General features: G+C 29.6%; 3 protein-coding genes across 3 annotated transcripts; all 3 read right to left on the reverse strand.

Moving 5' to 3' along the window:
- Window positions 1-2,604: 2,604 nt before the first annotated feature.
- LOC108482233 (bax inhibitor 1-like) lies at window positions 2,605-4,983 on the reverse strand. Its single transcript, XM_017785347.2, has 6 exons — window positions 4,798-4,983; window positions 4,493-4,636; window positions 4,294-4,385; window positions 3,393-3,579; window positions 3,133-3,288; window positions 2,605-3,031 (listed from the first exon to the last, which is right to left on the reverse strand). The coding sequence occupies exons 1-6, from the start codon at window positions 4,906-4,908 to the stop codon at window positions 2,978-2,980; spliced, it is 744 nt and encodes a 247-aa protein (XP_017640836.1). The 5' UTR covers window positions 4,909-4,983; the 3' UTR covers window positions 2,605-2,977.
- A 476-nt stretch (window positions 4,984-5,459) lies between these two features.
- Window positions 5,460-8,295, reverse strand: LOC108482235 (vesicle-associated protein 2-1-like). The gene is made up of 7 exons (XM_017785349.2): window positions 7,837-8,295; window positions 6,682-6,752; window positions 6,512-6,593; window positions 6,311-6,426; window positions 6,110-6,226; window positions 5,935-6,003; window positions 5,460-5,802 (listed from the first exon to the last, which is right to left on the reverse strand). Exons 1-7 carry the CDS (start codon window positions 7,898-7,900, stop codon window positions 5,668-5,670), a joined length of 654 nt encoding a protein of 217 aa, XP_017640838.1. The 5' UTR covers window positions 7,901-8,295; the 3' UTR covers window positions 5,460-5,667.
- A 1,858-nt stretch (window positions 8,296-10,153) lies between these two features.
- Window positions 10,154-11,485, reverse strand: LOC108482234 (50S ribosomal protein L19-1, chloroplastic-like). Its single transcript, XM_053028376.1, has 5 exons — window positions 11,442-11,485; window positions 11,329-11,377; window positions 10,954-11,040; window positions 10,737-10,870; window positions 10,154-10,503 (listed from the first exon to the last, which is right to left on the reverse strand). The coding sequence occupies exons 1-5, from the start codon at window positions 11,483-11,485 to the stop codon at window positions 10,395-10,397; spliced, it is 423 nt and encodes a 140-aa protein (XP_052884336.1). The 3' UTR covers window positions 10,154-10,394.
- Window positions 11,486-19,357: the final 7,872 nt, after the last annotated feature.

Raw genomic sequence — 19,357 nt, forward strand, 5'->3', positions numbered from 1 at the left:
GATAGATTTAGATGGGTGGTGTAGGTTTAGATGGATGGTGTATTTATTTGCGGTTTATTTAAAAATAGCGGTGGCGATGAGATTACATACTATAGCGTGAGACAAAAAGTAAATTAAACGCACCGCACCACACTGAACCACACCCAATTGCCCATCCAAACCTACCCTAAATGATTTTGACTAAAAGCAAAGTGAGAGAAGCTTTGGTTTATGTAAGAAATAAAGCAACACCAAATCCTTAAATTTAGTAATTCTTCTCAACTTAGTCCTTAAACTATTTTTTGTTTACATTAGTTTTTGAACTTAACAACTTTTCTCAATATCATAGTGCCACATGATCATATGGACCTAAACTTGAGAAATATTGTCAAGTTCAGAAATTAATATGGGCAAAAAAAAAATCAAAGATTAAGTTGAAAAAAATACCAATTTTATAGACTAAATGTTGTCTTATCCTTTTATGTAAAATATGAATTTAAAGAAAAAAAAAGGATAAGTAAAAAAATAACGACTATACATATTGAGAGTGGGCTCTGATTTTGTAAATTTATATGTAAAGAAAAAAAAAGAGTATGGGACCGAAGAATAATTTAGGGCTCATCTTTTTTTTCCCAATAAGTTATATCGCTTTATATCAAAATCATCAAAATCATGCACTAATCAAGTAATTGGGCATGTTTTTATTCAGATTCTAAAAGTAAAATAAAAGGCATTAAAGTTGGATCACCAAAAGTAAAATTGAATTGAATAGTAAATTCCATTTTCAAAATTTTTGGATTATTTAGTTGGGGTTAATTTTGAATTGAAGGGATTTTAGGTTTGAGGTTTGATTTTTTTAATTAGATCATTAGGATTTTGAATTATTTTAAGTTTTAATGTTATGGGCCATGAATCAAAATCAATGACTAATACACAAAGTAGCGTCTCATGGAGGTTAATTGATTAAATGTGACTTATTTGACCCACTTGAACTGACCCAATTCGTAAAACATATGGAGAATTCTATCTACTCCAAGCACTTAAGGAAAATTAGGGCTACCTTTTAATTTGTAGCCTGATATTGACTTTGTAATGGTAGGGGGTTATGTAAATCCCTTAAGAATCTTAATTGTAAATTAGTTTTAATCTTGATCATTGATGTAAAGTAAGTTCTACCGTTGGATTTGGGGGAACTCAACTATAAAAAGAGGCATGCTCGTAATTTGTAATCACTCAGTTCTAATCTTTTATAGTAATTGAATACTATTGAGAGCATTTACTCAAACACTTTGCGTGTTTTTGCTTTCTTGTGGCTTTTGTTTTTTCATTGCTCTTTTGTTTTTGAGTTACTTTCGCTTTATTTTCAATTCCTTAGAGAATTTCGATTATAAATTCTCACTTTTTAAGAGTTAGGCCGACTTAGGCACATTTGAAGCAAAAAATCACTTAAGATCATACAAATTACGAGACTAAAGTTCTAGCCTCGTAACACTAGTCACTTCAAGTTCTAATCATTTCATTGATCCATATTGTTTTGGGTTTGAGTTGTTTTAAGTTGAGATCATTTTGGGTTCCAATTTAGGTTGTTGGCTTTTTATAATAAAATTAACTATAATCGAGTTTAAGTTTAAGAAAATTAGATCAAATTTTCGAGTTTGGATAAGAACTGATAAATTTAGAATTTGGGCGTGACATTTTGTTATGGTCCAAGCAAAATTATGGGCCATGCTAGGGATGGAAATTTAAATAATAGGCCTTATTTTTTTAACCTAGAAATATGGAACTTAAAATTTTTTTTTATTTTTTTTTGAGGAAGTGGTAGGAGTTATGAACTCGGTGCAATATAAGAGTTGATACCAAATTTGACCTTATGTTGGTAAAGGTCGAGTTAAGCTTGAGTCAAGTAAAATTACTTCAATGATAAGTTTCATTTTGTACTAGTCTTGTCCAAATATATTCTAATTTTTATTTTATCGTGCTTTGCACTGAGTTTATTCTAATGACTTAGTTGATCCGATATATATTATTTGTATTTTTATATTATACTTATCACTATGGTGCATTTGTAATTATACTTATAACCAATATTTTTAGAATCAAATCGATGGTTAAACTGGTCAAATCATCAGTTCATCGATTCTATTGGTTCAATTAAAAAAATTATTAAACATTCATAAAAAAAATTATAAAAAATAGTTCAACTAGATCAATACCATTCTTTGAATCGATACTCCAATTAGTTCCTGATCCAACCAATCTAGTTCGATTTCAAACATCATTAATTGTAATTGCTTTAAAAAAGTTTAAATAAGAAAAAGATTTGAATTACATTATATGTCACCTATTGAACTCTAGTTACAAAATCCAAATAGGGTACCAAATACTTTTCTTTCATATATATTTCTAGCATTATTTCACTTGTTGAAGGGGCCTATGACCTTAGTATAGTGAATGGTCTTAATAAAATGGGCCGAGGCTACCCTATACCGCCGAGGACTAAGGAAAAGATTGCCCTTTCAGCTGAAGTTGCAAAGCATATTAATTTGCCCCATATAAACAAAAGGGTGAAGAAAAATAGAGAAAATCGAAAATTGATTTGAATAAATCTAGAAGAGAACCTACACATTTATATAAGATAGGACTCGAATATGGGAACTCAAAAGTTCCCAAGACCTCAACCTTGCCATTGAAACCGAACCATTATCACCTAAGCAATCAAGTTCACAATTACAATACCACAAGCAGATAGGGAGATGCAAGAAACTGCAAACCTTGAGAGAAGCAAATATGAACATGTCATTAGTTTGACCAATGTTCCAAAACAAAAACCAACATAAAGATGAAGTAACAGTTAACACCTATCTTTTAGGTATATTAACATAGTGATTCACCACAAAAAAAAAAGCAAGAAAACGAACTTGTATTGTCAACTAACTTCCATATTTCCAAGGCAGGTTATATCTGATGAGCAAACTTTACTGGGCTACGCCTTTACGGTTCAATCATTCCTTCTCTTTTTCTTCTTCTCGTTCTTCTCAGCTGAATTTTTCAACTGAAACATGTACGTTTGGATGAGTTGATGTTAGTACAGATATACAAGTATACAATAAAGTAATTAAAAAGAAAACTTTTAGGTATTCTAGCTTGAATCACCATGATTATCAGGATGCGAACAAATACAGCAACAAAATCAGTGAAAAGGGTGAGGGCTTGCTTCACATAATCCAGGTCACCCAAATGTGCTTTCTCAATTATGTCCTGTGTGTCCACTACCATGTAGCCAACAAACACCAAGAGCCCAAAGTAGATCTGTGAGAAGAATCAAACACGAAGATGAATATTGGTTGTTGCGAATAGCAGCTTTTAAGTAGTATAAGAAGAATGGGGAAAGTTTACGATTAATATTCACTTGCCTCGAACATAAAGAGGGTGGTGGAGCCACCGAAAACAGAGGAAGCAAAATGCAACCACATAAGAATGGACACACCAGATGAAAGCAAGCCACTGAGGTAAAGGTACTCTCTTCGCCTTGCTAACATTGCAGCTCCTGAAAAACATGCAAAGGCCAATGCTGTCCCCACAAATGCAGCTACCAAAACACTGTCATAGCGGAGAGAAAAACCCATAACTAAAGCCATTTTCTCTTTTTCATTTCATTTTTTTTTTTTTTTGGAAAACTATGATCAATTGGAAAGAAACAAAAATCAAAGTCACCCGCTAAAAGGAACATATTATGTATCTATCCTAGGTGTAAATAAGACATTGGTGCTTGCAAGCTACTCGAATTTGACTTGGAAAAAACTCAAACTCGAACTCGATTTGATAATTATTAAGCCAAGCTGCGCTATCGGTCGAGCTAAATTTGAGCTTAGGAATACTCACCTTGAATGGCTCACAAGCCTCATCAAGCTTTTTAATATATATTTTAAATAATTTTATATTATTAAATTATGTTATTGCCCTTAATATATATTATTAAGCCAAACTCAAGCGAGAGATTGATATGTACGAGCTTAAACAACTTGAGTTCGAAAAATGATAAACGAGCTTAATCGAGCTCAAGCTTGAGTAGCTTGATTATATAAGCCAAGCTCGAACTTAAGAATAGATGTTCGATCGAGCTCAAGCTTGCCAGCATTTGAGCTCATCTTGGCTCGATTACACCTATCCTAACTTGATGCTGAGTAAAATATTAGCCAGAAAAGGTTAACACATATCCTAACTTGATATAAAATCCAAGTATTTTCACCACATTGATACATTATTAATAATACAAAATTATCCATTTAACAGTTATAGGACTAGGAGAGATACCTTGGGTCAATCTTGATGGCCAAATCAATCAGAGGACCGATCGAAGCCCCTTGGAATACAGCTGATGCCATAAGAAGAGAAACCCTCTTTTGCTGCAAAGTTAACACAAAAACAATACCAAAAATAAAACATGAGTTCTAAACATGAAAAAGGAACCAATCATCATTATTTAAGGCAAAAATAAAGTAAAGATTATCACTTCTTGATAAGTAGGGATAGAGAGGAGCCAAATCATGGTTCCGAAGCAAGCAAATGTTGTGAGATAACCCCCAATGTTCCAAAGGATATGAAGATAAGCCCCAAAAGCTGAGGCAACCAACGCACAGCATAGCGTCAAGTAAACCTACAAATTCAAATTACAACATTCAGATAATCAAGAAAAAAAGAATAATTAAACACATGAACTTGTATTAAAAGCACAGATTCAATCCAAGAGGTAAATAAAAAATGAATCTACAAAAACCCAAGGTTAGAAATTAGGGTTTAGGGGAAGATTGATTATACCCTTTTGAGATGAGATTGAACGAGCGGAGAGATCTGGCTGAAATTCTTGAAAGTAGAGTAACTCCAATGGGTTCTCGATTGAGAATCGAAGAACGAAGAGAAAGAATCCATTTTTTTTTTTCAATATTTTGACGAAAATAACAGAGAAATTGAAAGAAATTGGTATTTGTGTTACTTCATCCTCTAAATGAAAAATAAAAAGAATTTTAATTTAAAAAATTTTAAGGTTAAAATTTTCTATTAGTCCTTGTACTTTGAAAATTTTGATATTTAGTCCTTGTACTTAAAATGATAAAATTTGACTCCTCATACTTTTCTAATTTTAAAATATCAATCCAACTATTAGCATTATTAGTATTTTCCATCAAAATTTGTCAAATTGACATATTTTTAAGCTATCACCAACAAAGATAACGATTGAACTAAAATCTTTTAAATTAAAAAATATAAAGACTAAATTTTAAATTTTATAAAATTACACAGACTAATAACGTAATTTAACTAATTTATAAATATATTTGCATTGGTATATACAATATTTCAACATCATACAAATAATTTATTTAATTTGAAATCAAATTTAAGTAGTAATACTTGAATTTAATACCGATAATAAATAGATTAATATTTTTGAAAAACTAGTTTATTATCCCATGCATGAATTTTTCAAATTTACTTGTATTAGGTATAATTTACTGACAACTTTTCTCTAAGTAACATTCCAACTTATGAATTGAATGAAATAAAGCTGATCAAAGACATACTATGGAGAAAGATCAAACATATTACAACATGAACATTCAGCATTATACAGTGAAATGTTGAACAAATTTACTGGTTCCTACACACTCGGTAAACGGCAGCGTATATTCATGCCGTCGATGGCGAAGCCAACGAAAGATTCAACAGAAAACCGACCGTTATCCCGATCAATCCCACTAATGACGCGAACACAAAAGAGAAACTGGAGCCATTGCTACGTTTTCTTTGCCTCTTCAGAAAATCCTGTCGAGGGAAACAATATCGTTACGTACCGAATTGGCAAAGCCGTAAGCCCATAATTGTGTTTGTCCGAGTGTGCACGTCTACTTTCGAGCTTATAATCGAGAACTGAAACGAAAAAAATCAGAAACATACCAGCTCTTGTTGCAGTTGCACCGTTTGGCGAACCGCTGCGTCTCTTTCGTCCTTAAGGTGTTGTAAGGCCTAATGCATAAAAAAGTAGCATTTCATGGGGAAGACATATAAAACAAGATCCTTAATCCGACAACAAGCATTCCATACAAGCGAGCAAATCACCGAATAAACTCACCCTGGTCGAATCAGGGCTTTGTGATGTGAAGCTCTTAAATCCACCGTCGTCCGAATTCGTTTCATAGATAACTTTAAGCTTGCACTCTTGTATCTCCTTAGTACCGTCCTTATTGAACTGGACGTAAAGAAATAGATCACATTCCAAAAAACCAGATTCGTTTTAAAACAACTTCGTAAATGAAAACACACGAGTTCTTACAGTATCTGCCGGTAGATCATCCATGTTGGTGTTTCTAGGCACGATAGTACTTTGTAGCAAAAATTTGTCCTTGCATTGCATATCGTGAGGATACTCCCGTCTTGGTTGGAGAGTGACTGATATATGTCAATGAAATCAGTATCATACACCAACAGAGTCGAAAAAAGAACAAGACGGTTTTTGGGATCAAAAGAAAAATACCTCTAATAACACACGAGTCATGAGGCAATACGATACCGGTGTTCGGTCGAACAAAGTACTTCTTAGGCGAAGTCGTTTTAACCTAACATTGATAACAAGTTGGGAACTCATTAAAATAAAAAAGAGAGAATAAACATACACATGCAACAACGACGGAATCGGGTATGTACCTTAAACGCCACGTGATGTTCTGTGTTGTTGGTAACTTGAAGATCACAAAAATTCTGTTTGTCGAGCTCAACTGAAAACATGAATCACATGAACAAAAGTCACGACATGTTAACCTTACATTTGCCTGTTTAGGCAGTCGAGGCATTTTTACTCTATGAATCCATTAAGGCTCTTGATCGGGATTCGGGAACAATACTGGACCTTTTTGAGGGTCCAGCTCTCAACAGTTTACTTATTATTCAAGTTAGCATACATAAAACATTACCAATGATTGCCAATTACAGACAAGGGACCCTAATGAAGTAAATAATCCAAATCATAAGCAAAAGCAATAAACAAAGTCAAATTCAACCTTTGAAACCATTTTTTCTCATAAAACCATCATGGACCCGTACTAAGAATCAAATTACATTTTACCTATTCTACTTAACAAATGGGCAATTAGATCCTATATGTTAAATTAGGGAGTAATTTGGTTCTTTCTGTTAAAATTTCATCCATTTGTATTGTTAAAAACTGATGTGGCTAACAAAATAACTAGATAGTGACACTTGGTGTGACACTAACTTTTAAGAGTAAAATTGATGAATTTTTTAACAGAACGACGAGTTTATTTTTTGATTTAATATACATAGATTAATTTGCCCATTGTTTAAGAAGCAAAATGCAATTCAACTCCTAGTAAAATAGCCTTATGGTACTTTTACCTTTTTCCCTCCCGGAGTTCATCACATAATCATAGCATTTAATCAATGAACCATACATACATACATACATACATACATACATACATCTCCATTGTTTCCTTCCCAATCAAAACCTGAAATTCAACACAAACCAATCTTTTGCACCCATATTTTTTTTCCTTCCCCTAATTCATCACATAACCATAGCATTGAATCATGAACTTTCACATACATACATACATACATGCATACATACATTTCCATTGCTTCCTCCAATCAGAACCTGAAATTCAACACCACAACCAATCCTTTACACCTATATTTTTTTCCCTTCCCCTAGTTCATCATATAACAATAGAACTGAATCATGGAACTTTGAACTTTCCCATGCATGTTTACATAGACACATAGATACATACATCATGTACGCATGTATGCAAGTTTAAACATAGATAAAGTGGGACTTACTAATGAACTTGAGATCATTGGGTTGAATAGAGATCAACTGATTAACATCACCACCAGCAGTCATGACTGGATCCCACCACCAACACTAGATCTTTTACCCTTTTAGGAAAATTTTCAATCAAAACAACCCACAAACAAAAACCCAAAACAAAAAAAAATTCAACAAACAGAACCCTGAAAACCCTTTAAAAAACCAACTCTTCAACACAGTTTCTACTTTTAAAAAAAAAAATTGAGAGAGAAATAATTTTCCAATTTGGTTAATATCAATCACCCAAAGTAGGACGAATGAGGAACCACCAAGTGGAGGAAACGGAAACTGGGTCGGCCGGAATCGCCGCCAAAGTCGGAGGTTACTCCGAACAAGAGTTAATGAAGAGAATAAAAATAAAAATGGTGGAAGGTAGTTTGGAGAGACTGTGCACCGTCTGTTGTTGCCCGGGGGATGATATGAGTAAATAAAATGTCGACACGTGTTTATTTAATGTGGTGTGGAGCCTGGTTCTTGTGTAACAGCCTGTGAGTGGGACCCATTGACGTGGCACTAATTAAAAAGAAACCTCTTACCTTCCACTTTAATGTAGAAAAAAGAAAACACTATTGGAAGGCATAGGAAAATCCAATGGGGGCAGCCGTGGGCTCTGCCATCCTTATTATTCAAAAGGTTAATTTTCATTTTAGTCCTTCAAAAAAATTATAATTAACTTTTTCCCAATATTCTTTTTATTTTATTCCACTCTTTCTAATCCAAAATTCTAGATTCACCCCTATTGGAATGGATTTTTTCTAAAATATCCATGTCAATATTTAACTAAAATAATAGATGGTGTTAATTATTTGGACTAACAAGGATCAAAATCATAAATTGACATTTATCATTTTTAAAATTAAAAATAAAACAATTTTTTAAACATAATTGTTCATTAATATATTGTTTTAATATAAACAACATCATTAGCTCATTACAATCGATGAAAACTATGATAGATTGGTAATATCAACATGAATTCATGAAATAGCAAAAGTACAAATGACTTTTTTTTTAAATAAAATAAAGTAAAATAAAACTTATTTTGTATTAAAAAAATTAATTATCCCTCAATTATGACTCCATGAGGCATGATAAAAATGGGGACATGGCGTAACATCATTATAACACTCCTACCACCCACCTAATAATTTAGATAAAAAATTGAACTAATTCTTCTATCATTTTCACTGTTAAAAATTGGTCTCTATACGTTAGCACGAGGTACACGTGGTACCCCATGTATAATTGTTTAATTATTCTACTAGTTACGCTTGTTTTAAACAATAGAAATGGATGTAATTCTTAATAGAAAGGACTAGTTTATTCTTTCATCTAGTTAGATTACCCATTTTTTAAATGAAGGAAGTAAAATATAATCTAATTCTTAATAAAGGGTGTCCATAATAATTTTACCAAACATATTAGAAGGCTAAAGCTTGGGATTTTAATATAATAATAACAATAATAATTGAATATTAGCTTTTAAGAATTCAATTGCCGCCGTTGGTTGCTTGTGCTAACAATCATATGGGGGCTTAAAGCAGCATTTTTCCACTTTCTTGTTGAAGAAATCTTTAGGGGATCTTTTTAAGCTTTAACAATTGAAAGATCCCCCATCTTAGCTTAAGGAAAAAAAAAAAACCTTTTAAAGTGTTTTAATTAATCACTATCTTATATCCAATAATTACAATAAAATTCGATTAAATTTGAAGTTAAATCAAATTGAATTTTAAACGAAAACAAAATTTTTTAATACTGTATTTTCTATTCATAGAATTCGATTTAATTTTGTTTTGTTGGAGGTTTTATGGTAATAGTTACAATTGTACCTGTAATTGTTCGGAATCTATAACTTATTATATTTAGTGTTGATCAAATAGATATGATTTAGTTGATTAAGTGAACGTGTGTTGACTCATTTATAAAAATCGATCTAATAAAATAACAAATAATTGAAGATTGGATCAATTTAAATCATGTAAATTGGATCCTCGTTTTGTGGAGATAGGTAAGGCTTTCAAAACCAATCAATGGTCTAACTGTTTTTGTCCAATTTAATTGATTAAATTATTAGAAGTAAAAAAAAAAAAAACTTTATTTAACTGGTCCAACCGTGGATTCAACCAATTTGATCCAACTTTATTTTGGATCGATACCTTAATTGATTCTTGCTCCAACCAATCTGCCCTGTCCATCTGATCTGATTCTGAAATCAATAGACGTAGGAACTGCATAAAATTTTTATTTTAACCCACATGAAGTTTTGCCATGGGATCAATAGCAATATTTGAAGGCTAAAAAATTGAATTGTCAAAGTAGCAGATTGAAATGAATTAAGCAAAGCATTGAATATTTGAATTTAGTTGTTTTTTTCCCAAATCAAAACAACAAATTTTACAACAAAAGGGGAAAAAAGGGGGGTGGATCATAGAAATTAAAGCTCTTACAACATGTATGCACCTAAGAAACTGGCCTTGGAATATTTGGGGAAGAAGACCCCGAGTGATGATGCCATCGGCAGTGTCTTTCATTTGAAAGTCGACAACCTTGGAAGCTTATCTCTTAGATAATACAGCCTCGCCCTCCGGACTTTCCGGTGTTTGACTACTTTAATTTCCTTTATGTTCGGCGAATAACTACGATAACAAATTAACAAAATCGATAGAACATAGTTCGAAAACAAAGATTCCACATGTTCTAAAACATAAAAGGTCAATCAACCAAGATAAATCATTGAGATGACATGTTAGTTAATCAGTTAGTTAATTAGGTGTAAGAAATGAACCAGTAGTATGCTCGAACTAAACAAAGGAAATGGTCTTACAGTTATTGTTGCGATTATGCATAGTGATATGAAAGAAATACTTACACAGGGAATACAATCTCAACTCCAATGCCTGCAATGATTCTCCGAATTCGAATGGTGGTGTGGATACCGGCATTTTGTTTTGATATGACTATACCTTTGTACACGGAAAGCCTACGTCTATTTTCTGGAACTTCCTATAAATAGACCAAACAAAGGAAAACCATAAGACTAACAATAAAAAAGAATTCAGTATGAATAACGAGAAACTTGAATTTACCAATTTGATCTCTACAATATCACCGGTCCTAAGGTCCGGAGTTGGTCTTTCCTTATCTGATGCTTCAATTGCTCTTTTATTCAATATCTACTCACAAAAACAAGCAATTATGTTTATCAAATTAAACAGACAATTAAAATGCTCAAAAGAGATACTAAAAACCAGTTTAACAAAGTTAGCTCTTTCATCAAATGACTCAACCGTTTAATAACAAATGGGTGAAAAGGTCCTCTCTTTAGCAAATTATTCAACTTTCTCAATTCCCAAACCAACTCAAAAAGAAAAAACCAAAACGCAATGCCAAAATTTTAATTTTCTTTTTGTCAAGGCTCAACAAGTCCGATATTATCCCTTGTTTGGGTTTTGTCTCTCTACTCTGGCGAGAACATTAAGAGGTTCACAAAGTGACAGACACTCGGAGTGCCTGAACAGATAAAAACATACACAAATTGAAGAGTTCCTAGGAGCATGATACAAATTGAGCTAACCTCGACTCCACCAACAGACCGAGTTCATAGGCCGAAAGGTACATCAACCAATTGGATAAAAGGTCCTCTCTTTAGTAAAATTAAGCTCTTTCATCAAATGGCTCAACCATCTAACAGCAATTGGGTGAAAAGGTCCTCTCTTTAGTAAATTATTCAACTTCCTCGATTCCCATGGGTTAGACCCTCAACAAGTTTGGTATTATCCCTTGCCGGGGTTTTGTCTCTCTACTCTACCGAAAGCCTTAGCAGGTTCATAGAGTGAGAATGACTCGGAGTGCCTGAGCAGACAGAAACATGTGCAAATTGAAGAGTTCACATGAGCATGTTACAACTTGAGCTAACCTCGACTCTACCAAAAGCCCGAGTTCACAAGCCAAGGGGTACATCAGGTGAAAGATCCTATCTATAGTAAAGTTAAGCTCTTTCATCAAATGACTCAACCATCTAACAACAATTGGGTGAAAGGTCCTCTCTTTAATAGAGTCAAGCTCTGTCATCAAATGACTCAACCATCTAATAAAAATTGGGTGAAAAGGTCCTCTCTTTAGTAAATTATTCAACTTCCTCAATTCCCAAACTCAACAAGTCTGATATTATCACATGTCGGGGTTTTGTCTCTCTATCTACTGAAAGCCTTAGCAGGTTTGCAAAGTAAGGACGATTCAAAGTACATACACAAGCAAAAACATACACAAATTGAAGAGTTTGCGCAAGGCGTAACACGATTCATACATGACCTATGGCTTACTAGTCATTGATGGGAGCATGTTACAACTTGAGCTAACCTCCCCGAGTTCATATAAACAGTTCTCAATTCCTATATAAGTGAGTAAATAAATAACATTACCAACATAAAGAAGTAAAAGATTTAACGAAATTATTGAATTAGCATTATGAAAAGATGCAATCTGCTTGAGAAATATGATGCAAAAGTTGCACGTAAAATGAAGCGCTATATGAGATGCTAGTCTAAGATTCTATCGAATTGTTGTCTCAACGAAACTTAGCATAGGATGAAGTAGTCTGAACTGTAGCATTGGAGTCCAGAAATGTTTTGAACTTAAACTTAAGCAATATACAGTTTTAGTTGTGTCTATCTTTAGGAATGATTTTAATCGATGAGCTCGCCATTACAGTTTGGAGAATGGCTTGCATCGTTAAAGGAGAAATTCGTAGGAAATTCGTAGGAGTGATCGTGGATTACTCTGAGTTCCTAGTGAAACTTAAGGAGTGTACTAATGCTATCTAAAGGAGTTAATTCAACTCGAAGTAAGATCGGAAGATTAGTGGATAGAAACTAACGGAAGGTTAACATGTGAAAAGATCGATGAATGTGAGATACATGAAACCAAATCTGGGAATGATGTTCAGATAAACTTAAGCAAGGAATGTAAAAGACTCGAATGTTCGTAAATGTGAGCAAGAGTCGATGTGAAAATCAAGATCGAAATTTAAGATGATGAATTGTCAGCATTATAGGACGTCAATATGCAAACTTTAATGTCTATTGAGTGATACTTATGAATCGAATTCAATGAAGAGGTGTTGAAAATTTAAGCATGTATAAGAATAGTGGTTGTAAATCCAAGATTTGAGTTTCGATGAGTGCTATTGTTCGTTGCAATGTTATCTGAAGGATTATTCAGAACATCTGATATGAGTTAAGATTCATGGATTGTGAAGGACTAATGTGCATAATTCCGATTTCAAATTTGGATCATGATGGTTTGCTGAAATGCTAAGGACTTGCTATGCATAGTAGGTGAAGATTGCTATTAGATGTAATGGTCAGTGATCAGTGAAATGGACGTATTAGGAAGAGAATTGTTAACTGGCAAGTCTAAGAAGGAAATTGTATTGAAGAGATTCAGTCCTTAATGCAGGAACATGTATATCTTCGACTGTGTGTGAATGACTTCTGGAAGTATTCGATACTAATTGATGTACGAATGAGCGATTCAAGATATCCATAAGATGGATAATCTTGTAACGGTTGAAGAGATATCAATTCAGAAATCAAGTTCGAGGAGTGTTCAATCTAACGTATGAGATCCTGATTGAAGAATAATTTCAATGATGGGTATCTGAATTTCGAGAAACGTTCAGTTCTTCGAGAAAGGTCTGATTAGATTGTAACTGAAAATGTCAGATTCGAAGTCATAAGCATTTGTCAAATGTTTGCATAGATGCTGAAAGGTTCAGATATAACATTCGATTGAAGTTTGTTCGCATAGCACTTACTGTATGCAAGTTTGATGAACTTCAAGTACCAGTTATGTCAAAGTATACGTGAATTAGAAAAGAAGGTGCAATGATCATGTAGTATATAAACGTGCAGACTACTAAGTACTTAGATTAATGAAAGCGATGGATAATGAAGATCATGAACAACGAATTGCTAGTAAGTTGTTCTAGAATGATCGATGCGTAAAATCGGGTAAATTAGTGTAAATGATTATTGCTATGACTTTTGTAAGATAGTAATAGACTAAGTAGACTTAATTCAAGTAAGTTTATGAAAAGCTAGAAGTAGATCGAAGTTGAATTTCGAATAAAGAATTGTGATAGTAAATTGCATATTTATTGAATGCAGTAAAATGAGTCAAAGAACAATACATGTATAGTTCATTGCTTGAAGTTTGACAAGATTAACTAATAATTCAGAAGAACATGTTATCGGATATCATTGGAATTGCATAGCTTGTACAATTTAATACTGTAAAGTTCAGAAGAATGTGTTAAGATGACGATTTTAGAATTATAAGGTAAATGAATATAGAAGGTTTGAATAGTCAAGAGACCTATTATTAATTCAATAAGGAGATAACTTCATTAAATATTTCTACAATTGGTTTGGATTTGATAGTCATTATCATCTATAATGATTGATAGGAATAACTACATAAGCTTAGATAGATTGCTAAGATCAGATCTTACACTATATAATCACTTGTTTAAAGTTTGTGTTCAAAGTAAATTAGTTTTGGTAATGAAAGTATATTCATTGTTTTTAACTAGATAAAAGTTGATATGTATTATAAATGTATGTGAGTCTATTATTAAATAAATTATAAGTACTAAAATTACAAAGTTAATTATAATTTTAATATAATGAATATTATCAAATTAATTAAATTATGAAAATCTTAATTAATTATACTTACTTAAATTGTTAATACTGTAGATATTCAATGATTCTATAGATTGTTATCAATAGTTTTGATAAATGTTTCAAATTGATAAAATATTGATTTGCTTTTAGATTAACATTTTATTTTATTTCTCCTTAACTCATATTAATATGAAATGATAATATATTTGCTGAATAGCATAATGATTAAGCATTCTTATAATAAATTACAATTATTAATAATGTTCAGTAAAAACATTTTCAATAAATGTGTTTAAGTTGAATAGATGTATTAATATATTGTTATTAAATAAGTTAAGTTCAAATGTAGATATATAGAATTATACGTTTAATTTATAATGAAATAATTTTACAGAATTAAAGACGTACAAAATTATATAATTACAGTAAATATAGATTTATATAATTTTAATGTATTCAAATATCAATATAATATGCTTATATATAATTGAAATATTGATAAATATTATATATTAAATCATTAATTAACCTTAATATTTTGATCAATTTGCTTATATGTTAATTATAAGTCATAGATATATATATGTAAAGTTAATAGTAAACTTAAAAATTAATACAATTGACAATTGTGTTTTCAAGTATATTTTAGTATAAAAACAGTTAATAATAATACATTAATAGTATGAATAGTTCTAAAATTATGAATAAATCAATAATAGCAAATAACAATATTTAATAATTAATGTTAAAACATTATTAAAATATTATTATTAATGAATGTGTGATTATATTTAAGGTAATTCAAAGTTATCAAAAGTTCGAAATTAATTGCTATTTGTAAATGATTTTATTAATAATAAAATAGGTTATGATAATTAGAATAATTATACTTATTTTCCAATTTAATTTTAATTATTGATATAATGATTGGAATTTATTATGCATATAATAGAATATTAAGTATTAGTTAATTATAAAATAAGAAATTAATCAAAAATTATGAATTATAGAACTAATGATTAACTTTTAATTGATATGAATTTAGTCATCATGGTTGACTAAAATATTAGTGAACTTATTATAACATTATGATTTGATACTATGATAACTAATGAATACATTGGTTAATTTTAATCAATTAATTCTACTTCATTTAGAATATATTATGACTTCAGATTATGAATTGTTCAATTTTATTACATAATATAATTAGGTTATAAATCTAGATTTAATTGATATATTATCAATTGATATTACTTGTAATAATAAATGATTTAGCTATATATCAGTAATTTTATTAGTAATTGATTTGATTTATGATTTTTGTTCCATTATTTTTTATATCATAAATTTTAAATCTAAAGTTAATTATAAATTGACTTATTCGATAGCCATATTGAACAAATTATAGTGTAAATATTTCAAGAAGTTAGGTGTAAATAGTTAATGATATTTATTTATAGATATGTATTAAAATGTTTAATTTAAGTGAGATTAATTGTCAACTAATTCGATTATAAATTAACTAAATTATTTAATAGTAACATTGATTGTAAAATCTAAATTATTTAGATATTTGATAAAGCTATAAATTTAATGTTTGTAATTTTTAGAATTTAGCTGAGAACTTTAAATTGTTTAGCTTATTATATATTTAACTATTTTTGTAATTTTTAGTTTTGATTATAATGTTATAATTTGCATCGATCAAATATGACCTTATTGATTACATGTATCAAAATTAATCAATAAGTATCAAATTAATGTCATTAATATCAATTAATTCTAATATTTATTATCAACTTTTATTTAATATGAATTTAAGATAATATTTAAATGTCTTTATAATATTAATAGTTATTAAATTATAAAATTGTCAAAGATATAATGAATGAATATTGGTATATTATGTAAGTCAAATAATCATATCTATGATTTAAATTAGCTATTCTAAATTGGAATATTAAATATTCATTATATCTAGTTAAAATTAAATAAATTGGTACCAAACTAATTATTATAAATGCTATTTTTCAATTATTGTCAAGCTTACCTTGTATTGTATGTTAATAGCATTTATTCATTCAGACTTCAGACTTAAATCTAGTGATTGATAATATTGCATGAATGACATGTATTCAAAATAAATGACATCAAAAATAGAAAATCAAAGATTGATTATAGATAATCGTAAATGTGAATTCGAATCATGCACAAATACTTCATTAAACTCAACATATTCTCAAGATAATTCATAGCAATACTTAACTTTAGTGGATAAACTCTAAACTTATTGAGTCATTGCATTTAATAATAATTGCTTTAGTAATTGAAATAACAGATAAATAAATTAATAACTATGTAATCAACATTATTCATTATTAATAGTGATAAGAATATGATCAAAATTAATTAGTATTGCATTAGATGAGCAACTTACCATGGTATTGAGTAGCTGCTTCTGGATTTTCAACTAATCTTCATGCAATAATCTGTAGTTATACAATGAATAATATTTAGCAATATTTATATAGTTAACATAAGATATACTGAAAGATAAAATCATACTCAACTGAATGCAATATTTCAGGCATATATACAATAGTACAATTTACAGATGAAGCATAGGTACATACAGTCTATGTCAACTTAGAATCATAATTAATTCAAATAGTGTAAATTAGACAAAATAACAGAATTATTAAAATGTTTAATATTCACTTTAGTATTGGATATAATATTGAGTCAAGAATAATATCATCTGGATAAATGGTGATGTCACATTACATGAATACTCTACTTTAATTATACACATTAGGACTAATTTCACTTTATCTATTTCACTGATTAACTAAGGAATTATAAGAATTATGTACAAATAATATACGAAGAACAAACTTAGCCATATTGATCATTCATTTATTTTTTTCATTGAAAACTTATGATCATATCGTAAAGCATGTCAATAGGTATCACTCAGTGTATCATTAGTTCAATAGACATACATTAAGTTTATCAATATAGCCAATATTAATGGTAATCATAACACGTAGATAGTAATTTAGTAGACCTATTAGGTGTAATTGTAAACATATAGATTTAATTATAACTAAATACATGTAAAGTTACAGAAATCATGAGAATCAAATCTGAAGACATAATACTAACGTGATAATAAGATAAGTTGAATCCAGTAACATAGCTGTAATTGCAAGCTAACTAAGAATAATTCATCAGTCAATTCCAATTTGATAGCTATCTTAATCATCAACATGTCAACAATTACTAATTATTTAACATATATCCAAGTTGGAACATTTACTTGTTAAATATGAATTAAATGACAATATACTAATCTAATATTATTAATAGTTAGAGACATACTTGAATTATACGATACTATTAAAGACAGACAAGACCTTTAGAATTACACAACATGCATTAACATATATACTAAGTAGTAAGAAACTTGAAATGTCAAACATCATAAGTTAAAACATTATATAATTAAGATTACAATATGATCATAACTCAAATTGCAATACATGAAGATTGCTTGAACGCAATTCATTAACATTCAGTTCAAAATGTATCAAAGACTTAATAAGTTGATAACGAAATATATAGCAGAAGCTTAATGAAATCATTCAATTAGATGACATTTAAAACATAACCTATTTGACGAGTAACAGAGTTAAGTAAATCTAATCATATGATAATTAATGTTCAAATTAAATATATAACAATACTACAATACATTAAATTTGCAAAATTCAATGTTATCCAAATCAATAAGAGAATCAATTACTTATCATAGTATCATAAGAAGAAACTATTTTTACAAAATATTTAAATGTATAAATAGAATTATTTAAAATGAAGTTACATATTCATATTGAGACTATTATACATATATTTAACATATAGCATAAGATATAATAACTTAAGATGCAATATAGTCCATATTCTAAGATGCACATAATGATAACATATATTACCAAGTCAAAGTAAGAATAAATACAAATAAATTATTAAAATCAACAAATATAATATAATTTATTAATTTAGTAAATTGACAAGAAAACTATCACCAAATAAAATATTTATTGTAATTAAATTCATATAATAGATTTAATTGAAAAATGAATGTAAATAATTAATATGATCATTTAAAAATAATAAGATAATATTTAAATATTACAGATAAAATTTTGATCTAAATAGTAGATCAACTTATATTCAATAATTATATTTAAAAATTGGAAAGAATAAAAATAAATAGTTTAAATTTAAAGTAGTGAAAATAATTAAAATAGATATAATTATGAAAAAATACTTTGAAATTTTGTGATATAATATTTAACAATCATAAATTAAAATATCTTCGGTTAAAATAAGTCTAAAAATCCAAAACAAAAAATTAATATGAAAAAATCAAGAATTAAATTGAGCTGAATTGAACTGAATTATGATGGATGATTCGAAAAATCTGACCGAATCAAACCGATATCACCTTATGTAGTTATATCTCATCAAATCTTTGTAGGCAAAAATACGATAAAAGTCATTGTACTAAGAGTTAGATTGCATTTTGTCCATCTACTACAAAAATGGACAAATTAGCCAATGTACCTTAGATAAAAAAGCAAACTAGTCATTCTATTAAAGATTTCATTAATTTTTGTTATTAAAAATTGGTCTTTATACATTAGTATGAGGCATACGTGACATGTATTTGATTATTCCAGTAGCCATACAATTTTTAATGATACAAATAGATAGAAATTTTAATAGAAACAATTAA

Source organism: Gossypium arboreum, chromosome 1 (genome assembly GCF_025698485.1).
Source record: "Gossypium arboreum isolate Shixiya-1 chromosome 1, ASM2569848v2, whole genome shotgun sequence".
Lineage (NCBI taxonomy): Eukaryota > Viridiplantae > Streptophyta > Magnoliopsida > Malvales > Malvaceae > Gossypium > Gossypium arboreum.

Excerpts from the sequence above, each read along its gene's own strand:
- LOC108482233 (XM_017785347.2), bottom strand. The coding sequence starts at position 4,908 with ATGGATTCTTTCTCTTCGTTCTTCGATTCTCAATCGAGAACCCATTGG. Across the intron at positions 4,637-4,797 it reads TTCAATCTCATCTCAAAAGG|GTTTACTTGACGCTATGCTG; the intron begins GTATAATCAATC and ends TTGAATTTGTAG. Across the intron at positions 3,032-3,132 it reads TTCGCATCCTGATAATCATG|TTGAAAAATTCAGCTGAGAA; the intron begins GTGATTCAAGCT and ends TACATGTTTCAG.
- LOC108482235 (XM_017785349.2), bottom strand. The coding sequence starts at position 7,900 with ATGACTGCTGGTGGTGATGTTAATCAGTTGATCTCTATTCAACCCAAT. Across the intron at positions 6,227-6,310 it reads ATGATCTACCGGCAGATACT|TTCAATAAGGACGGTACTAA; the intron begins GTAAGAACTCGT and ends CTTTACGTCCAG. Across the intron at positions 6,004-6,109 it reads AAAGCCCTGATTCGACCAGG|GCCTTACAACACCTTAAGGA; the intron begins GTGAGTTTATTC and ends TTTATGCATTAG.
- LOC108482234 (XM_053028376.1), bottom strand. The coding sequence starts at position 11,485 with ATGTACCTTTCGGCCTATGAACTCGGTCTGTTGGTGGAGTCGAG. Across the intron at positions 11,041-11,328 it reads CTCTTAATGTTCTCGCCAGA|ATATTGAATAAAAGAGCAAT; the intron begins GTAGAGAGACAA and ends TTTTGTGAGTAG. Across the intron at positions 10,504-10,736 it reads GTTGAGATTGTATTCCCTGT|TTATTCGCCGAACATAAAGG; the intron begins GTAAGTATTTCT and ends TTGTTATCGTAG.